The following is a 20,500-nucleotide window of genomic DNA, read 5'->3' on the forward strand; positions in this document are numbered from 1 at the left end:
GGCAGGCTGGGCTGTAACACCGCATTGACGCAGGACTGGAGAAAGAGCTCTGTGTGTCCCTGTGATTGTGTGGGAGTGCGAGTGTGCGTGTGAGTGTGTGAGAGAGAGGGCAGGCGTGTGTCTGGCTATTTCTGTGAGTGTGTCTGTGTGAGAGTGTAGGTGTGTGCTTGGGTATTTCTGTGAGTGTGTCTGTGTGTATACTGGGTGTGTCTGTGTGAGAGTGTAGGTGTGTGAGAGAGTGCAGGCATGTGTCTGGGTATTTCTGTGAGTGTGTGTGAGAGTGTAGGTGTGTGTGAGGGTGTAGGTGTGTGTATAACTGTGTGTGGGAGAGTGTGTGCATGTATTTCTGACTGTGTGTGTGAGAGTAGGTGACTGAGACTGTACGTCTTTGTGAAATGTTTACAGCTCAGATAAATTCCAGACATTTGAAACGAAAGGTTTTATTGTGAGATGTACTGTTTCCATTCACAGTTACGTGAGAAAAACGAATACTTTTTTCCGTTAGAAAGAATTTCACTGCACCGCTGCTGCAATACGGCCCTCCCACCGCAAGAGGGCAGAGACCCGCTCTGTTCGGCTTCAATCGTGTTTTAAATCAATGTTGTGATTTTTAAAATGAGCGAAACTCACTTAAAACATCAGTAATTCGCACACAGTGGGGAAAAGCAAAATTGGACCCAAATTTTCTGAGAAAAGACGTGACAGTACAGAGTGTCGAAACCGGACTCAGTTCTGAGAAAAGACGAGTGTCGGGCAGTACAGAGTGACGAAACCGGACCCGGTTCTGAGAAAAGACGAGTGTCAGGCAGTACACATGTAACGAAACCGGACCCGGTTCTGAGAAAAGACGAGTGTCGGGCAGTACAGAGTGACGAAACCGGACCCGGTTCTGAGAAAAGACGAGTGTCGGGCAGTACAGAGTTACGAAACAGGGCCCGGATCTGAGAAAAGACGGGACAGGACAGAATGACCCGGTTCCTAAGGGACAGCGGCCTCCTGGTGAGAACTGCTGTTTCTGGGTCGGTGTGATGTGCCGAGCGAAACGGACCGGACCGGTGAGTTTGTTCATCTGTCAGAGCTGTAGCGTGAGGTGCAGTTTATTGTTATAATCTAACAGTATATGAGCTTGTCAGTAGTACAACAGTATCCGCTGATATTTAACAACATGCTTTGGGGTGCAGAGACGTTTCAAAGGGGAGACAGAGCTGCGACCTCACGGCTGAGATTCCCATTGGGGGGGGGGCAGTCTGTGGGGAGTCGGCATGTTCCCCCCGAGTTTGTGAGAGTTTGTCTGCTGGGTGTGATTGCGGATTGGGGAGTCAGTCTGTGGGGAGTCTGCATGTTCTCCCCGAGTTTCTCTGCTGGTGCTTCAGATTCCTCCCAGCCCCCAGAGACGAGCTGACTTCGTGAAATGGAGTCTCAAATTGTCCTTGCGTGTGTGTATGAGTGTGAGCGTGTGAATGTGCAGATTTACTCACATGTAGACGCATACGTGTGCAGTATATATGCATATCGAAGACATTCAGCATTCGTGCTCGTTCTGCTACAAAATGAAACTCCTCTAGATGTGTTTCTGTGCTCCAGACAGTCAGGGTCTCATGACCTGTGGTGTGGATTTCGTGTCCTGTGTCTGATCTAACTACAGTGGGAACAGTGTGGGACTCTGGCAGATTGGCCAAGACTGAACAGTCTGATTTTGTACTGTATATGGCCACAAACCCTTTCTGAGCAATCCTGTATGTTTTTGTAAGGAAAGATTTCCAATCTACACACTTACAAGCCTGTTGCTGTCCTTGAGAAAATGGGCTTTATTGCAGTAAAGCTCCTGTCTTTACTGCAATAAAGAAGCCTCCAGTCGTGTGGTTTCCTGACAAGGGTCTAACAGTGTGTTTGTGCAAGTCAGACTTCAGTCTCAGCAGACCCCTCTGGGACCTGTGTGTGCCCTCATCTGTCATTGCAGGATGCAGAGATCTACAATCTCATTTCAGAATTTCTTTTCATTCTGCTACGGATCATTTTACTATGTATAATTCTCCCATTTCAGTTCAGGGACTGAGCTGAGCCAGTTACTGTCCTCATGAGCCCAGATTCACTCTCGCCCTGTACAGACCAGCGCCGAGCTCAGCCGGATGTCCCTCTGTCCCCCCCCTCCCTCTCCAGCACGTGGGGGAAATATCGCCCAGGCCCTGACTCAGAGCCCGGCTCTGACTTGCTCGCCCCCGGCTCTGTACACAACACAGTTTTTCTCTCCCTCCTCCTCCTCTGTCTTGTTCTCTGCTGCCCTGCTGGGGCAGCCCAGGGCGCGCAGGAGCTCCAGCAGGTTGCGGCGGAACTTGACGCCCACGAAGGCGTAGAGGATGGGGTTGAGGCAGCAGTGCAGGAAGCCCAGCGAGGAGGTGGCCACCTGGGAGATGTCCAGGGCCGTGCGCCGGCCGCAGCTGTCGCTGATGTTGCTCTGGGAGTGGAGCGTGTCGGCCAGCAGGGTCAGGTTGTAGGGCGCCCAGCACAGGAAGAAGGCCACCACCAGGGCCAGGATCAGCTGCACGTTCTTCTGCTTCTGGGCGCCCTGCGACTTCCTCAGAGTGAGCAGGATGCAGGCGTAGCAGTAGACCATGACCAGCGAGGGGGCGAAGAAGCCCATCACGTGGTAGACCGCGCGGGAGGCCAGGCGCCAGTCGCTGGAGTTGTTGGTGAAGCGCCGGTAGTTGTGGGAGCACTCCACCCTGCCCCCTCGGCGGCTATCTGACAGAGCCTCCAGGAAGAGCAGGTCAGGCACAGCCAGCAGGAAACACAGCGTCCAGACGCACAGACAGCTGACCCGCACGGCCCAGGGCTTGCGGTGGGAGTACATGTGGACAGCGTGAACGATGGACAGGTAGCGGTCCAGGCTGATGCAGGCCAGGAGGAAAATGCTGCTGTAGAAGCTGATCTGAAGGAGGAAGAGGGGGATCAACTCCAGTACATGAACACTGCACTGAGAGAGAGAGGGGTTCATACAGACACACTGACTGGACACTCCAGTACATTAACACTGCACTGAGAGAGAGAGGGGTTAATACAGACACACTGACTGGACACTCCAGTACATTAACACTGCACTGAGAGAGAGAGGGGTTAATACAGACACACTGACTGGACACTCCAGTACATGAACACTGCACTGAGAGAGAGAGGGGTTAATACAGACACACTGACTGGACACTCCAGTACATGAACACTGCACTGAGAGAGAGAGGGGTTAATACAGACACACTGACTGGACACTCCAGTACATTAACACTGCACTGAGAGAGAGAGAGAGGGGTTCATACAGACACACTGACTGGACACTCCAGTACATTAACACTGCACTGAGAGAGAGAGGGGTTAATACAGACACACTGACTGACTGGACACTCCAGTACATTAACACTGCACTGAGAGAGAGAGGGGTTCATACAGACACACTGACTGGACACTCCAGTACATCAACCCTGTTGTCCAGTCTCAAGACTCACCTTGAAGATCGTTCCCAGGATCTTACACATGCCCGTGCCGAAGATCCAGCCCCTCACAGCCCCTGCGGCCCAGAAGGGCAGCGTGACGACCAGCAGGGTGTCGGCCAGGGCCAGGTTCAGGATGAAGGTGTCGGTGACGCTCCAGCCCCTGCGGAACTGGCACAGCACCGCGATCACCAGCCCGTTGCCCAGCACGCCCAGCACCAGCGCCACGGAGTACAGCGCCGGCAGGAAGAGCCTCTCGAACCCGAGGCCGACCCCCTGGGTGCAGACATCCCCCAGGCCTTCACAGCAGGAGTCATTGTAGGTGTTTTCAGTGTCGTTGTCGAACAAGCCCCACAAATCCTCGTCGTTCAGGGTGAACTTTCCTCCATCGTACTGCAGGGAAACACATCCTGACCCACAGACTCACGGACAGACAGGTGACAATAATGACGGCTGTCATTCCTTGCTTTTCTACAGCGTTTTTCATCCTAAAGGATCCCAAAGCACTTTATACACGAGGGGACACAGCAGCCCCACCTGGGAGACACACACAGCAGCCTCACCTGGGAGACACACACAGCCCCACCTGGGAGACACACAGCCCCACCTGGGAGACACACACAGCAACCTCACCTGGGAGACACACACAGCAGCCTCACCTGGGAGACACACACAGCAGCCTCACCTGGGAGACACACACAGCAGCCCCACCTGGGAGACACACAGCCCCGCCTGGGAGAGACACACACACAGCCCCACCTGGGAGACGCACAGCAGCCCCACCTGGGAGACACACACACAGCCCCACCTGGGAGACGCACAGCAGCCTCACCTGGGAGAGACACACACACAGCCCCACCTGGGAGACGCACAGCAGCCCCACCTGGGAGAGACACACACACAGCCCCACCTGGGAGACACACACACACAGCCCCACCTGGGAGACACACAGCCCCGCCTGGGAGAGACACACACACAGCCCCACCTGGGAGACACACACAGCCCCACCTGGGAGACACACAGCAACTTAATCTGGGAGACACACAATGGCCATTAATCACGCAGCATCCAGTTAAAGTGCCTGGGCGTCCGACTTTGATGCCCACAGGCACAATAACTGGTCTGTTAAACTACGCCGTGCTGAACTACGAGAGACCTGCAGAGAGACCCCCAGCCCCCGACAGAGCCTGAGAGACCATTCCCTGTCTCTCCACATCCCTCAGTTACCTGAGCTCCAGAAGAACTTCCCAGCCCGGTTCGGATGATAAGTGTTACACAGGGATAGCAGCTGGGCGAGAATGAGGTGACCAGTGATCAGGAGATAACCCCAAACGGGTGATCACTGTGTTGGAGCCGGCCGCCCAGGACTGCGGGGTGCCTGGAGAATCCCGCCCCCCCCCACGGCCGCGCGCGCTCCAGCGCTTCAGGAGGAAGAGGAAACGGCAGGCCCCCGGGAGCACAGGTCACCCAGAGGTCGAGCAGCCCGCGCGCCGCGCTGACGGGGGCTCCAGGGCCCGCAGGGACGCGGCGCTGACCCGCCGACCCCGGGCCGCTGCGCCCTGGGCGTCCCCTCCCGCGCCTTCGCCAGGGGACACAGCGCCGGTCACAGGAGGGGCTGCCGTCTTCCAGGGAAACCTCAGGGACGGCCGGACAGGCTGGCGGAACAGCAGATCCAGGTACCCATTCCCAGATTCCCAGGAGGGTCCCGCACTGGCCCCACCTGAACCCCTCCAGACTGCGAGACGCGAACTCGACACAGGTGTGTCGACACCTCCGAGTCAGACAGGTCTCCACAGCGCAGCGGGACAGGACAGCCTCCAGCTGTCCAGCACCAGCGAGACCAGAACCCCGCGGACACGGGCTGGAACTGTGGGGACGTGCCCATAAAGGTAGGGTCTTTCTTTACGCCAAGCGTGGCGGGGGGCTGGGACAAGCGGCCTGCCCACGCTGCTGAGGCCGGGACCCGGGCTTCCCTCCGGGCTCAGCTGGACGGGCCGCGAGCGGGAGGAAATGAAGCCGAATTTCATCTCGAGTTCAGACTCACCGCGCTGTCGGAGCTGTCCATCGCCCCCGGCTGCGGTCAGCAGGTCAGCAGGGCAGGTGGCCGGAGGTCAGCGCGGAATTCCAGTTTCCCCGCGAGCAGGGGAGCCGTGGCGTGAGGCTGACTCGAGTGGGGTCCCGGGACAGAGAGAGGATGCAGCCCTCATTCACCAGCGTGTTTTAGTTTCGTCTGTTGCTCATTCTTTGCGAGTCAGGCACGAAATACTGGAAACTGGGTTTCGTTTTTCAACAGAAGATGACGCGTTTCTCTTCTCAAAGGCAAAAAATAATTTCCGCGGATTTTTCGATGTTTCGCAAAGAACGTACCGCGGTTTCTGTTTGTTTATTTATTTTCTTACTTTCTTTTTTGCGTTCGACGATAAAATAAAGAAATAAAGTTTTGAGTTTGGGGTTCCGAGTGACAGTGATAGCCCACCCGGTTGCTGTCTCGTCTTTTCTTAAAAAAAACAACACGAAAAATACTGAAGAAAAAAAAATCATTCACGAGATGGACTATAATTTGGATACCATCGCAAAACTGGGGAAGGTGATATTTAAATCTGGCGATTTCATGTCCGTGAAGCCTTCGAAAAGCCCGAGTCTGTAGGAGACGGACCCTGCTTGTGGACGACTGTACCTGTGATCGCGTCGTCTGGCCAAGAGCAAATGGTGTTTTTAAGCGTGATCTCACGGCTGTCATAACTTCTTCCTCCTCTGTCGGGACGGAAAGTCCGACAGGGAGGTGCCGAGCGGCGAGTCTGCCCTCCCAGACGAGGGCTCATCTTCAGCACTTCGTTCCTCAGTTCAGCTCAAGGCGCGCTCTCGGCACAGCCAGGGAGCACAATCAGTGTCGCAGTCAGAGCACAACAAATACAGTTCACATAAAACAAAGAATCTACAGGCATTTACAATCCAGACAGATCATAAGATATTTACATAGAAACTCGAGGACCGCTACTGGGAGAAGGTGCTTCACCGGGCGGCCGGCGGGCGCGCAGCTCCTCCTCCCGGCCAGCAGAGGGCGCGGCGCGCCAAGGCAACGCGAGGGAACAGACGCCGCTCTCGCAGCGACCGGACCTGCCGAGGGTTTTAGACGGGAGCGATCCGAGCCCGGCGATTCCCGGTGCTCCCACGCACGAGCTGCTGTTGTCCTGTCTTCCGAGTCCCCCAGACGCAGGGTGACGTGTCGGTTAGGCGCAGACGAGTCTATATTGGCATGTGAAATTAAAATGATGGGATAGCCCGGCAGCACTGGGGCCCTGGGTTCAGTTCCTGGGGTGCTGTCTGTGTGGAGTTTGCATGTTCTCCACGTGTTCCCATGGGTTCCCTCCCACAGTTCAGAGACATGCTGGTGGGTTAATTGGCTTCTGGGACAACTGGACCTGCTGTGAGCGTGTGTGTCTGTGTGTGTGTGTGCCCTGCTATAGACTGGCTTCGCCCCCAGGGTGTACCCTGCCTCCTGCCCATTGCTTGCTGGGATCAGACTCCGGGATAAGGCTGCCCCACAGCCCTGAATCAGATAAAGCTGATGTATTTTTACGCTATATCATCGAGTCTTCAAACTGGTGGGCACCACTGGAGGTATCAGGACCCTGAAGGAGCTGCAGGTATTTCTGTCCAGATCCAGCACGGGGCCCTGTGTGAGCGCTGAGTGCTCTGAGAGCCCTCAGGAGGAGGCTGGGTAGTCAGTGGTCAGCTGGTCTCAGGAACTCACCCAGCCGACAGCTGAAAGAAACCGGCTTCAACACCCTGGCTGGGCAGCTTGTTCCAGACTCCTGCCACCCTTTGTGTAAACAAGAGCCTCCTGTCCTGACTGGAGGACCTCCTCCAGCTGTGTCTTTAGAGTATTCAATCAGCAGCGTGCCTGGGCACTCTGTTCCACCCTCCCACCACCGTTTGTGTAAAGACTGTGACCAGATTGGAGGCTGTCATCCATAAAGCGCACAGCCACAGTAACGGCTTCAACAGCCTCACAGGAAGCTTCATGTAGCTGCACCGACCCGGACCGCACCGATATTCGGTTGCCACCGTAGAAAACAAGAGGAGCCTGATGGCGTCGAGCGAAGAAGTTGTGAAGCTCCTGCTGAAGAAAGTGCGGAGAGAGAAGAAGATTATGACAGAAACCCCATTCGGAAGTGGGGTGCAGATTATCGTCAGTGATACGGCGCTATGAGTCTCGGCTCTCAGACAGGGCTGGCTGCAGCCGGGCGCAGAGCTGCGGGTTTGCAGTTGAAAGCCGTGGCAGGAAGTCAGGCAGAGCGGAGCGAGATCGCTGGCGTGATAGGCGAGCCGGCGAGAGGCTGCTCTCTCGGGCACAGCTGAATCTCGGGCCTCGATGTTCAGTCTGTCTCCGTCTGGTGTGGTTTAGCGCGCTGCCCCAGAGACCCTTCTGTCCCGTCAACCCCCATCGGTCTGCTCGTGTGGGCGCTGGTCTGTCTGTGTGTGAGCCTGTCTCTCTCTCTCTGCCTGTCTGTCTGTGTGTGAGCCTGTCTCTCTCTCTCTGCCTGTGCGTGAGCCTGTCTCTGTCTCTCTGCCTACCTGTCTGTGAGCCTGTCTCTCTCTCTCTCTCCCTCTGCCTGTCTGTCTGTGTGTGAGCCTGTCTCTCTCTCTCTGCCTGTCTGCCTGTGCGTGAGCCTGTCTCTGTCTCTCTGCCTGCCTGTGTGTGAGCCTGTCTCCGTCTCTCTGCCTGTCTGTGAGCCTGTCTCTCTCTCTCTCTACCTGTCTGTCTGTGAGCCTGTCTCTCTCTCTGCCTGTCTGCCTGTGTGTGAGCCTGTCTCCGTCTCTCTGCCTGTCTGCCTGTGTGTGTGCACCTGTCTGTGAGCCTGTGAGCCTGTCTCGTCAGCAGAGGCTGTGTAGCCTGTCCTGATCTCAGCGAGCCGCTGAGCGCCTCGCTGTGGTGGGGACGGAGGACAGCAGCCGCCCCCAGGGCGCTGGCGGTAACCCCCCGCCGGCTCGGGTCTGTTACTGCCGCCGGGCTCCTTCGCCCATTGAGAAGAAAGGAGGTGAAATACAAGAAAGAGAAAGAGAGAGTGAGAATGAGAGAGTCATACAGAGAGACAGATACGATCGGTGCCAGGAGGGTGAAGAGTTCAGAAACACATCAGCGTTTCTCGCCTCTCCTCCGACGTGTCCCTCTCTCCGAGGAGAGCTCTGACAGGGCGCCTGGAACCGAAACAAAGTCCCGTAACCCTCGGAAAGTCTCGGGATGACCGGATCTCCCTGCTCTCCACCCTGGACTTCTTGTCCGGTGGCTCCGGTGCAGCTCCTGGATCCCAGAATCTCCTCCGGCTTCTTCCCTGGGAGATCCCAAAGAGTCAGACCCCCCCTTCACTCTTTCCCAGCCTAACCCCCCCTCCCCACAAAGGCCAGCGTTGAGATACACAGGGGGCAAAGATAGTTAGACTTTATTGAGCTCAAATGTGTGGAAGAAACATAGAAAAGTGATATATTCTGCACTATATATATATTTAGCAACAGGTCAAGAGACCCCACCCCACCCCTCTACCCCATTAAATGCGATCCCCTCCCCTCAAGCAATCAACAGCAGGATAACCCAGTTTCCCCCACAGCCCTGTGATACAGGTCACCTCCATTAATAAGCTTGTGTGTCAGACTTTGCACAGAGCCTGAGTCTCCGAGTCTCCGAGACTAAGCCTGAGCCTGAATCTGAGCCTGAGTCTCTGAGTCTGCTCTGTTTTGTGCAAACATCTGTGTTTAAAAGAAATAAAGGTACAATTTTAGCTTCAGAAACACATATATACAGCATATTATGTATTTACATTTCAGCAATGTACAGCATAGATTCATATTCTAAAAGATTGGCACTGAGCCCACAGATACAAAACACAGTATCCCTAGCACCTGGCATTCATTTCCTTGACATTTTTAGAAAAGTAACTTTTTAAAAATTAAGAAAAAAAGGTTTCTCTTAAGGACTTGTTGCGTTCTTCTTATTCTGCTTAAGTTGGTGTCTGCTCTCCAAAAGCCATTCCTCAGGGTTAGACTGCAGGGGGTGACTCTCCCCGCCAGTCTGGGCCAGAGAGCTTCTGGCGAGACGTCGCCCGGGTCGGGGGCCACAGGCAGAGATGGGTTTAACAGACGGATACGACTCCCAGCCTGGATCGCTGTCCTCCCTGCCCCCAGGCGCGGACAGTTCCCACTCCCCCCGCCCCCCGCTGCCCGCCCTGCCCTCCTTCAGATCCCGGTGGAGTAGGACACGTCCCCGGACTCGGACCACATGGAGGTCCGGCGAGTGGCGGAGGACGAGGCCGGCTTCGGCCGGGCGTGGCCCTTGATCTTGCAGCCCAGGGCGCGCAGGAGCTCCAGCAGGTTGCGGCGGAACTTGACGCCCACGAAGGCGTAGAGGATGGGGTTGAGACAGCAGTGCAGGTAGCCCAGCGAGGAGGTGGCCACCAGGGAGATGTCCAGGGCCGTGCGCCGGCCGCAGTTGTCGCTGATGTTGCTCTGGGAGTGGAGCGTGTCGGCCAGCAGGGTCAGGTTGTAGGGCGTCCAGCACAGGAAGAAGGCCACCACCAGGGCCAGGATGATCCGGATGGCCTTCTGCTTCTGGGCGCCCTGCGACTTCCTCAGAGTGAACAGGATGCAGGCGTAGCAGTAGACCATGACCAGCGAGGGGGCGAAGAAGCCCATCACGTGGTAGACCGCGCGGGAGGCCAGGCGCCAGTCGCTGGAGTTGTTGGTGAAGCGCAGGTAGTTGTGGGAGCACTCCACCCTGCCCCCTCGGCGGCTATCTGACAGAGCCTCCAGGAAGAGCAGGTCAGGCACAGCCAGCAGGAAACACAGCGTCCAGACGCACAGACAGCTGACCCGCACGGCCCAGGGCTTGCGGCGGGAGTACATGTGGACAGCGTGAACGATGGACAGGTAGCGGTCCAGGCTGATGCAGGCAAGGAGGAAAATGCCACAGAAAAAGTTGACCTGAGAGAAGGAGACAGAGGGGTTAATACAGACACACTGACTGGACACTCCAGTACATTAACACTGCACTGAGAGAGAGAGGGGTTAATACAGACACACTGACTGGACACTCCAGTACATTAACACTGCACTGAGAGAGAGAGGGGTTAATACAGACACACTGACTGGACACTCCAGTACATTAACACTGCACTGAGAGAGAGAGGGGTTAATACAGACACACTGACTGGACACTCCAGTACATTAACACTGCACTGAGAGAGAGAGAGGGGTTAATACAGACACACTGACTGGACACTCCAGTACATTAACACTGCACTGAGAGAGAGGGGTTCATACAGACACACTGACTGGACACTCCAGTACATTAACACTGCACTGAGAGAGAGGGGTTAATACAGACACACTGACTGGACACTCCAGTACATTAACACTGCACTGAGAGAGAGAGGGGTTAATACAGACACACTGACTGGACACTCCAGTACATTAACACTGCACTGAGAGAGAGGGGTTCATACAGACACACTGACTGGACACTCCAGTACATCAACCCTGTTGTCCAGTCTCAAGACTCACCTTGAAGATCGTTCCCAGGATCTTACACATGCCCGTGCCGAAGATCCAGCCCCTCGCAGCCTCTGCGGCCCAGAAGGGCAGCGTGACGACCAGCAGGGTGTCGGCCAGGGCCAGGTTCAGGATGAAGGTGTCGGTGACGCTCCAGCCCCTGCGGAACTGGCACAGCACCGCGATCACCAGCCCGTTGCCCAGCACGCCCAGCACCAGCGCCACGGAGTACAGCGCCGGCAGGAAGAGCCTCTGGAACCCGAGGCCGACCCCCTGGGTGCAGACATCCCCCAGGCCTTCACAGCAGGAGTCGTCGTAGGTGTTGTTTTCAGTGTCGTTGTCGAACAAGCTCCACAAATCCTCATCGTATAGGGTGATCTTTCCTCCATCGTACTGCAGGGGGAAAGCTGGGAGTCAGACAGGCAGTGGGAGAGCGGGACTGGGCAGACAGGAACAGTGAGGCCCAGGAGGGCAGAGGAACACACTCACACTCATGATCGTGATCACAACCATGAGCTCTGTCCAGCAGTGTGAGTTAACAGTGCAGTGACTCTCTGTCTCACACACACTGCAGAACAGTATTACATGCACTGCACACACAGGGGCTGTACTGTGTGTCTCTATCTGTCCAGCAGTGTGAGTTAACAGTGCAGTGACTCTGTCTCACACACACTGCAGAACAGTATTAAATGCACTGCACACACAGGGTTTGTACTATATGTCTCTATCTGTCCAGCAGTGTGAGTTAACAGTGCAGTGACTCTTGTCTCACACACACACTGCAGAACAGTATTAAATGCACTGCACACACAGGGTTTGTACTATATGTCTCTATCTGTCCAGCAGTGTGAGTTAATAGTGCAGTGACTCTTGTCTCACACACACACTGCAGAACAGTATTAAATGCACTGCACACACAGGGTTTGTACTTTATGTCTCTATCTGTCCAGCAGTGTGAGTTAACAGTGCAGTGACTCTCTGTCTCACACACACTGCAGAACAGTATTACATGCACTGCACACACAGGGACTGCGTCTCTCTTGTCTGAAAAAGATGACACGACAAAGGCACTTTGTTCACAGTCTTGAAATGGAGAGGGATAATAATGCCAGGTCAATCTCGCAGAGCTGCACGTCATCACCATCATTAGGATACCAGCCGAACTCAAACGCCTCCCGTGGCAGTTGTCTCAAGCCTCCTGCTCCTGAGCAGGGTTCGGGGCTCCTCGTCCGCCAGCCAGGAGGAGAAGCCAGGCAGTTTTGGATGCCGGTGTCCCCGGTGAAAAGTGATTTCTGAGCGACATTCCTCGCGTTCTGTGGTCAGTCCACAGCCCCACACTTCGCTCTGTACAGGGAGCGACCGTCTTTGTCTCTTCGCCGGACTCTTTATAATCACACCACGGCGCTCTCGCGACCCCTGCGAGCTCCACGCGTGTCCGCGCTGCTGGGAGGAGGAGGCTGTCGGGCCGCGGGGGGTTCTGGGACCTGCTGTCCGGAAGCCGAGGGAAGGGGTCTGAGCTCGGAACCAGGAGTGGAGCGAATAAGGAGATTAAGAGTGGTGCAATATGGGAAACAGATTCAGAGTAAGAAGAGGAACAGAGTGGTCATGATGTGGTGAATATCTAGCGTGTGATCTGGAGAGTCTGATGCAATCTGTGGATTAAGGTACTATGATGTGGTGAATGCAATTAGTGCACTCCGGGGGCTGGGTCTCCAGTCATCTGTGGAACCAGTATGGCTCAATCTGACGAGTAAACCCGGCGTTGGGTGCGAGAGTCCTCTGAATGGCACGCGTTTCTGAACGCAGCTCTCGGAATGAGTCACTTCTCCGAAACCCAGGGCGAGGAGGAAATTTCCCCCCGTCACCGGCGAGAGAGAGAGAGAGCCCAGCGGCCGGGCCGGGCCGGCGACTGCACGACAGCCACACCCGAACACCAGTATACTGGTCCCGTTCCACGCGTTGGGCTACGCCGTTCACAGTCAGGCACGGCGGGGCGACTGAAACCGACAACCCGATGACGAACCGCCCGTCGATTTTCTTTTTTTAACAAACAAAAAACAAAAATGCAATAAAATGAGCGGCTGCAGCGCTGGGGCTTCTCCCCCGAAGCGAGGGCCCGGCTCGGGTGGAGCCCGCCCAGGCCGAGGCCACCGGGTGACGCTGCGCGGGGGAAACAAGGCGAATGGTCCTCTGCGTGTACCTGCGGCCTCCCCGGGGCGCCGGCGGTGCGAACGCAAGACAGGGCTCTCCCACATCTTCCACCCGCCCCCCGACCGCCGCCCTCCTGTCCTCCTCTGAGCCTCTTCCTTCGCCTGAGCCGTCACCTGCTCCTCCTCGGACCCGCGGCCGCTGGCAGCCCGGTCAGGGGTCCGAAGAGAGGCGGTTAGTGGCGTCAGTAAGAACACCGCATGAGAAGGAACCAGAAGACACCCCTGCGCGCTGTGATTGCTTACAGCGCGTGTACTGCGTTGCGGCTCGCCCGTCAGTCGTCAAGTTTACGGCTTCTGAATGGCTTCTCATGCCTTCCTGTTGGTGATGGAACAACACCACGGTTTTATTTTTAAATATATCACGGTTTTATTTTGGACATGCAAGTAAATTAAAATAAAACTCAGATTAAGAGATCAGTATTCACGTCTATGTTGTCAACAAGCCCGGCCTCAGATTCATCTCGTCTTTAATTGGAGGGTTTGAATATGACACTCCTATACTAAATGATACTTTAAAATAATAAATTAAGCAATATATTTATTGCTTTTTATGCGTTTATATTAATGTATTTCTGAGTCTACAGATGTATTATTTTTCAGGCCCTTGTAAGGACATATTTAACTTGGATCACTGTAAATCCACAATATGCGACTCCAGTTTATGTCTATAAAGTAGTTTAAAATTCATTTTTTGAAAAAGCATCACAATTTGGGGGGATTTTTGATTGCACAGCAAAATTTAGAAGCTCGCGTTGATTCTGCAGAAGCACTGTTATGATAATAGTAATAATGTTGTGTAACAGTTTATGTTAATGAAGTCGAGCTGCGGGCTTCAAATGTGAAGCAAATGTCTGTATTTTTAGTGATTCGCTGTTTAAGTGTGTTTTCCGTTTGATGGCGCATTTCCTTTTGAAACACGTCGAAATGGACGTTTTTGAACCGTTTCTGACACCAGCGGGAATTTCCCCCGATTGAGTTATATTGATTTTTTTTTAGCACTTTACCAGCCCGTCAGCGTTTGTGCTGCCGCTGCGTATTTCGGACTGGAATGCAGAAGAGGCGCCGGTGTAGCCCTGGTCTGCGCGTCGCGGAATTGAGACAGAAAGACTGGAATAAACACATCTACTGTACGTGCGGCAAGTGGAGAAGTGACGCAACATCAGAAAGTTTATTTCTGGGCTGAACCAGGAGCCGCAGAATAAAATGACAATACTAATGCCCCAGTATAGTGACGGGTACACTACACTGTGAAAAGGCGCCGTCCTTCGGATGAGATGTAAAACCGAGGTCCTGACTCTCTGTGGTCATTAACAATCCCAGGGCGTTTCTCTAAAAGAGTAGGGGTGTTACCCCAGTGTCCTGGCCAAATTTCCCCCCTGGTCTTTACCAGTCATGGCCTCCTAATAATCTGAACTGGCTCCATCACTCTGCTCTCCTCCCCGTCGAGAGTTGGTGTGTGGGGAGCGGACTGGTGAATGATCCAGGTGGGGCTGTGTTAGGTGGTATTATTATTATTATTATTATTATTATTATTATTATTATTATGCCGCATTGCCCCTGTGCGTATGATAAGTGTGAGTAGATGATCAGCACGGCTGTCCTGTAGATCACCTGCAAGCTCTCCCACATCTCCTCCTGCAGATATAGCCGGATTTCTTCACTTTCGCCTCTTCGGGGTGAACATTTGTTTCGGTCCCGTTACTACTGAGCGGCGCCGACTGGTCAGTGGTTTTATAGCTCTGGAGATAAGACGTTCTAGTTAATTAATTTCAGGCGATTTTGGAGACAGGAAAATGTCTTCCCTTATAACACCAAAAGTTGCATGAAGATGAGAACTCCTGCCGAGAACAGAGTAAAATCTCAGTTCAGCGCAGTAAAAATAAAAACAGAAATATATTTTTCTGTATAAACGTGTGTATATTTGCCAACACGAAAAGGTTTATTTTACATGAGCTTCACTGTCCTGTCATGGTAAAATCACAATACAGTGCACTAAATCACAGTGAGATCAGGGTAAAAGCACTGTACAGTGCAGTAAATCACAGTGAGATCAGGGTAAAATCACAGTACAGTGCAGTTAATCACAGTGAGATCAGGGTAAAAGCACTGTACAGTGCAGTAAATCACAATGAGATCAGGGTAAAATCACAGTACAGTGCAGTTAATCACAGTGAGATCAGGGTAAAAGCACAGTACAGTGCAGTAAATCACAATGAGATCAAGGTAAAATCTCAGTCCAGTGCAGTAAAGCCCAGTGACATCAGGGTAAAATCTCAGTCCAGTGCAGTAAAGCCCAGTGAGATCAGGTTAAGGCACAGAGAGCTGTGTTGCAGTCACTCTGGACACTGGCTGTGGGTGACACTGACAGAGCCCCGTCAGGTAGGGTCTGTTCCTGATGGGGCTGGGAATCACAGAGAAAAACTACAGATTTACAGGGTGTGATCGCAGTTACCAACAGCCCTTGGTCTCACTTCAGCAAATGATGTGGTTTTATAATGGGCACATGAACTGTATTTAGAAGCTGTCTAAATTTAGTGTGTGATGATCTCAGAGTGTCAAACCACCTCGGAGCCCCAGACACAGCGCCCTGCAATAAATGTGTGTCCTGCACCTACTGTGTGATGCTTCATGTGGGTTATACAAAGCGCTGTAGTCTAGAGTGGTGTAGTATAGCAGTATAGTACCAGTGGTGTAGCGTGGTGTAGTATAGTTGTATAGTACCACTTATATTGTGTGGATGTACAGTGGGATAGTATAGAGGTATAGAGTGGTGTAGTATAGAGGTACAGCATGGTACTGGTGGTACTGGAGTTACTGGAGTGAACAGTGTAGGATAGTGGTGCAGCACCAGTTATATTTTGTCAAATTAGTCTTCTTATTTATTGTTATTGTCATCCTGTAAAGCGCTTTGAGAAGCCACCTTTAAAGGCGCTATATAAAATAAAGTTTATTATTATTATTATAATGTAGTGTTGTGTGGTATAGAGGTACAGTATAGCATGGTTTAGTGTAGTGGTACAGCAGTGTTATAGCGTGTCAGAGTATAGTAGGATAGTGGTATAGTGGTATGCGCCCATTCATGTGTTTTGACATGGCAGGTGTTCGCTGCACGAGACGTGACGGGCCCAGAGAAGGTTTGTCCCTGCCGAGCTCGGGACTCTGACCACCGGCGTGGTCAGTTCTCCTCGGCCAGCCCCGCCGCACTGCTGCGCTCGGGCTGACGGGGAGCCAGAGGAGACAGCGGACACTCCGGCACCCTGCTGAAGCTCAGTGTCACCGTGGCGCGGCGGTGGAGAGAGGAGAGAGGAGTTCAGACTCACCATGCTGTCTGAGCTGTCCATCGCCCCAGGCTGCGGTCAGCAGGTCAGCTGGGCAGGCGGCCGGAAGTCAGGGCGGAATATTCCAGTTTCCCCGCGAGCAGGGGAGCACAGGGAGTGCGGGGATGCGTGGCGAGAGACTGACTCGAGTGGGTTCGAGAGCCGACTCCCCTGAGTCAGAGCGCAGCGCCCGAGCCTGAGAGAGAGAGCGAGAGAGCGAGAGAGAGAGAGCGAGCACAGGGCGAGCAAGAGGAAGTCATTCATAAACTTTTCTTACTGACTTGCAGAGAGTTGGTCTTCTGCAATAAACACAAGATGCACCATTTTTTAATCAGGGTTGCGGCTGTTTCAGCCTCAATCAACTAATAATTAACCAGCACAGTCATTTAGTACACTTTCCTGTTGTGGTGGTTATTTCTGGGTGTTTCTAGGCTATTGTGTCTGTATTGTATTGAATAAAACAATATAACAGAAAAGTAATGTATGTCAATATTAATTAACAAATATATTACACAAATATCATTTTGTAACCTTACAATTAAGAGATCACTGGTTCCAGTCTGGTCTGGGTCACTCTGTACCCCTGCAGTACAGAGATCACTGGTCCAGTCTGGGTCACACTGTACCCCTACAGTCCAGAGCTCGCCGGTCCAGTCTTGGTCACACTGTACCCCTACAGTCCAGAGATCGCTGGTCCAGTCTGGGTCACACTGTACCCCTACAGTCCAGAGCTCACCGGTCCAGTCTGGGTCACTCTGTACCCCTACCCCTTGTTATTAAAGGGGGCAGGGCAGCTGTTTTTTGTAGCTGTAGATGTTGCTATGACTAAGAGAATTATTGCCCCACCTCTCCATCAGCATCAGTTCATTGAACACAAACACAATGTGTTGTTCAACAGAAAGCATCCTTATTTCTCAATTACCTCTGACGGAGCAGAGACTTAAGTGAAGGACGTTTGAAGCTCTGATTCTAAGAAGTGCTGTGGACTGACAGAACAAAACTGAAGAACAACAGCAGGAACTCTGAGTTCTCTGAAACACGATCTGTGGTTTGCCTCCTGCTGTAGCACAGAGACATGAACGCAGAACTGAGAGCGCAGTCACAGATCAAAGACACAGACAGTGAGACACACAGATACAGAACCTGTTATAGAGCCTATAGAGACAACAGCACTGAGCTGAGAGTGTAGAGTCACAGATCACAGACACACACACTGATCCTGCTATAGAGACACCAGCACAGAGCTGAGAGTGTAGAGTCACAGATCACAGACACACACACTGACCCTGCTATGGAGACACCAGCACAGAGCTGAGAGTGTAGAGTCACAGATCACAGACACACACACTGACCCTGCTATGGAGACACCAGCACAGAGCTGAGAGTGTAGAGTCACAGATCACTGACACACACTCCCTGACAGATCAGGATCAGTGGGTCAGCCAGGAAGAGGCAGTGTGACTGGCTGGAGATGAGGGCCCCTGTTTGAGTGAGTGCGTGTGGAGGGGGAGGTGCAGAGTTTAGGTTACAGGAAACATCAAGACCCACTGGGCGTGGACGAGAGGAGCGCGGGGGGGGTGGAGTAAGCTGAGGCAGAGTGTGTGCTGGTGGGTTTCAGTCATCCTGGGTTGTGTCTGAGAAACCACAGCCTGATAAAGACACCAAGTTCCTGCAGGTGGACCTGTGCTTCCTCTCTGTGGGGACAGGCAGAGGGCTGCTTGCGGGCCGGGGTTCATACACAGGACCTTGGAGAGTGAGGACTAGGGAATCCTGTTCCAAGGGCCTGACTGAGCAGCCTGTTCCAAACACCTGCCACCGTTTGTGTAAAGAAGGGCCTCCTGTTCTCCATCCTTCGCAGTTCCCACTCTTTGGGGAAGCTTCCAGAAGATTGAACTTGTCCGTCAGGACAAGAAGACACGCCATCTCCTCTCACACAGGCTTGTCTTCACTGACAGAAACACCAGAGTCCAGAGTGTTAACCCCAACCCTCAACATGACTCTGTCACTGTGCATCCCCTTGGCACCCAGTGCACTGCGGTCTGATCCGCCCCAGGTGTGACAGTGCTGTCAGTCAGACTCCCAGTGACAGCAGTCTGATCCGCTCCAGGTGTGACAGGGCTGTCAGTCAGACTCCCAGTGCACAGCAGTCTGATCCGCTCCAGGTGTGACAGTGCTGTCAGTCAGACTCCCAGTGACAGCAGTCTGATCCGCTCCAGGTGTGACAGTGCTGTCAGTCAGACTCCCAGTGAGAGCAGTCTGATCCGCTCCAGGTGTGACAGTGCTGTCAGTCAGACTCCCAGTGCACAGCAGTCTGATCCGCTCCAGTTGTTACAGTGCTGTCAGTCAGACTCCCAGTGCACAGCAGTCTGATCCGCTCCAGGATTGGCCAGCTACAGGCGCTTAAGATTTCAAGCTGGTGACCTTACTGGGAGTAAATCTATAAAAATAGTGAGGAGCTGATTTCAGATTTATTCTCCTCTCAGCCTGGGTCAGCCCAGACATGGGGATCATGTCCTGTTCCTCGGTGCTGCACAGAGGTTGAGAGTGGAGCTTCCTGGCGGCAGGGAGCAGAGACAAGCACTGGTGACTGGAGAGGTCCTGGTGGATCAGTGAGCCGCTGAACTAGAGGAGGAGCAGCAGCACAGCTCCTGGCAGCTGACTGATGATTTCTTTCTGATTTCTTGACCTGGAGCCCAGTCAGGGCTCATCCCAGAGACAGGGCATCGCTGCAGACATATCAGAAGAGAGGTGAGAAACTCATCACACCATGTCTCACATCATATCTGTCTTTCTGTATGAGTCTTTCTTTCATTCTTTCTCCCTCTGTAGAGTCTAGTGTCTGTATTAACCCCTTTCTCTCTCAGTGCAGTGTTGATGTACTGGAGTGTCCAGTCAGTGTGTCTGTATGAACCCCTCTCTCTCTCAGTGCAGTGTTAATGTACTGGAGTGTCCAGTCAGTGTGTCTGTATTAACCCCTTTCTCTCTCAGTGCAGTGTTGATGTACTGGAGTGTCCAGTCAGTGTGTCTGTATTAACCCCTCTCTCTCTCAGTGCAGTGTTAATGTACTGGAGTGTCCAGTCAGTGTGTCTGTATTAACCCCTCTCTCTCAGTGCAGTGTTAATGTACTGGAGTGTCCAGTCAGTGTGTCTGTATTAACCCCTCTCTCTCACTGCAGTGTTAATGTAGTCTATTAACCTCTCTCAGTGCAGTGTCCAGTTAGTGTATTAACCTGCTCAGTGCAGTGTTAATGTAGTGTATTAACCTCCCTCAGTGCAGTGTTAATGTAGTGTATTAACCTCCCTCAGTGCAGTGTTAATTTAGTGTATTAACCTCCCTCAGTGCAGTGTTAATGTAGTGTATTAACCTCTCTCAGTGCAGTGTCCAGTCAGTGTATTAACCTGCTCAGTGCAGTATGAACGGGGTTATTTATTGTGTTTCTGTCTCTCTGTCGGTCGGATGCTTGGGCTCTCTAATCATTCTCTGATCTAGATGTTTATCGGAATCTCTTGATCTCTGTCCCTCCCCCTCCTCTGTCTCTGTCTTTTCACACCTGCTCTCTCTCGGCTCTGCTTGTGAATCTTTCTGGTCCCCTGCCTGCTGCCTTTCGCACTGTTTGCACAGTCGTTACCTGTTTATTTCACACCTCTGGCTGGGCTGAGCAGCTGTGGTTTCACTCTCAGCCTGAGAGGGGGAGGGGGCAGAGATGGCAGAGGTCGCCAGGGGGAGGGGGGCAGAGGGGGCAGATGGGCAGAGTTTGAGAGTCGGCGTGGGGCAGAGTTTGAGAGGGCGTGGGGCAGTGGGGCAGTTAGGACAGAGTTTGAGAGAGGGCGTGGGGCAGTGGGGCAGAAGGGCAGAGGGGCAGGGGGGCAGGGGGGCAGATGGGCAGAGTTTGAGAGAGGGCGTGGGGCAGTGGGGCAGTTAGGACAGAGTTTGAGAGAGGGCGTGG

The 20,500-nt window shown here is 53.3% G+C and overlaps 2 protein-coding genes and 1 long non-coding RNA gene across 3 annotated transcripts; 1 reads left to right on the top strand and 2 right to left on the bottom strand.

Moving 5' to 3' along the window:
* Nucleotides 1–424: 424 nt before the first annotated feature.
* LOC148640297 (C-X-C chemokine receptor type 3-like) lies at nucleotides 425–5,676 on the bottom strand. The gene is made up of 3 exons (XM_088620531.1): nucleotides 5,527–5,676; nucleotides 3,498–3,875; nucleotides 425–2,929 (listed from the first exon to the last, which is right to left on the bottom strand). The coding sequence occupies exons 1-3, from the start codon at nucleotides 5,545–5,547 to the stop codon at nucleotides 2,192–2,194; spliced, it is 1,137 nt and encodes a 378-aa protein (XP_088476657.1). The 5' UTR covers nucleotides 5,548–5,676; the 3' UTR covers nucleotides 425–2,191.
* LOC148640298 (uncharacterized) lies at nucleotides 5,530–17,030 on the top strand. The gene is made up of 2 exons (XR_015930552.1): nucleotides 5,530–5,582; nucleotides 16,606–17,030. It is a non-coding gene; the product is annotated as an uncharacterized LOC148640298 (long non-coding RNA).
* Nucleotides 8,910–16,699, bottom strand: cxcr3.1 (chemokine (C-X-C motif) receptor 3, tandem duplicate 1). The gene is made up of 3 exons (XM_088620528.1): nucleotides 16,558–16,699; nucleotides 11,040–11,420; nucleotides 8,910–10,460 (listed from the first exon to the last, which is right to left on the bottom strand). Exons 1-3 carry the CDS (start codon nucleotides 16,576–16,578, stop codon nucleotides 9,717–9,719), a joined length of 1,146 nt encoding a protein of 381 aa, XP_088476654.1. The 5' UTR covers nucleotides 16,579–16,699; the 3' UTR covers nucleotides 8,910–9,716.
* Nucleotides 17,031–20,500: the final 3,470 nt, after the last annotated feature.

Source organism: Lepisosteus platostomus, chromosome 26 (genome assembly GCF_059453375.1).
Source record: "Lepisosteus platostomus isolate fLepPlt1 chromosome 26, fLepPlt1.hap1, whole genome shotgun sequence".
Classification (NCBI taxonomy): Eukaryota; Metazoa; Chordata; class Actinopteri; order Semionotiformes; family Lepisosteidae; genus Lepisosteus; species Lepisosteus platostomus.

What these genes read in the sequence shown, in the direction of transcription:
- LOC148640297 (XM_088620531.1), bottom strand. Translation starts at nt 5,547, where the DNA reads ATGGACAGCTCCGACAGCGCG. An exon ending in TGGACAGCTCCGACAGCGCG is followed by an intron (nt 3,876 to 5,526) that starts GTGAGTCTGAAC and finishes GTTTCCCTGCAG; the next exon opens with TACGATGGAGGAAAGTTCAC. An exon ending in TCCTGGGAACGATCTTCAAG is followed by an intron (nt 2,930 to 3,497) that starts GTGAGTCTTGAG and finishes TTCCTCCTTCAG; the next exon opens with ATCAGCTTCTACAGCAGCAT.
- cxcr3.1 (XM_088620528.1), bottom strand. Translation starts at nt 16,578, where the DNA reads ATGGACAGCTCAGACAGCATG. An exon ending in TGGACAGCTCAGACAGCATG is followed by an intron (nt 11,421 to 16,557) that starts GTGAGTCTGAAC and finishes TTCCCCCTGCAG; the next exon opens with TACGATGGAGGAAAGATCAC. An exon ending in TCCTGGGAACGATCTTCAAG is followed by an intron (nt 10,461 to 11,039) that starts GTGAGTCTTGAG and finishes TCCTTCTCTCAG; the next exon opens with GTCAACTTTTTCTGTGGCAT.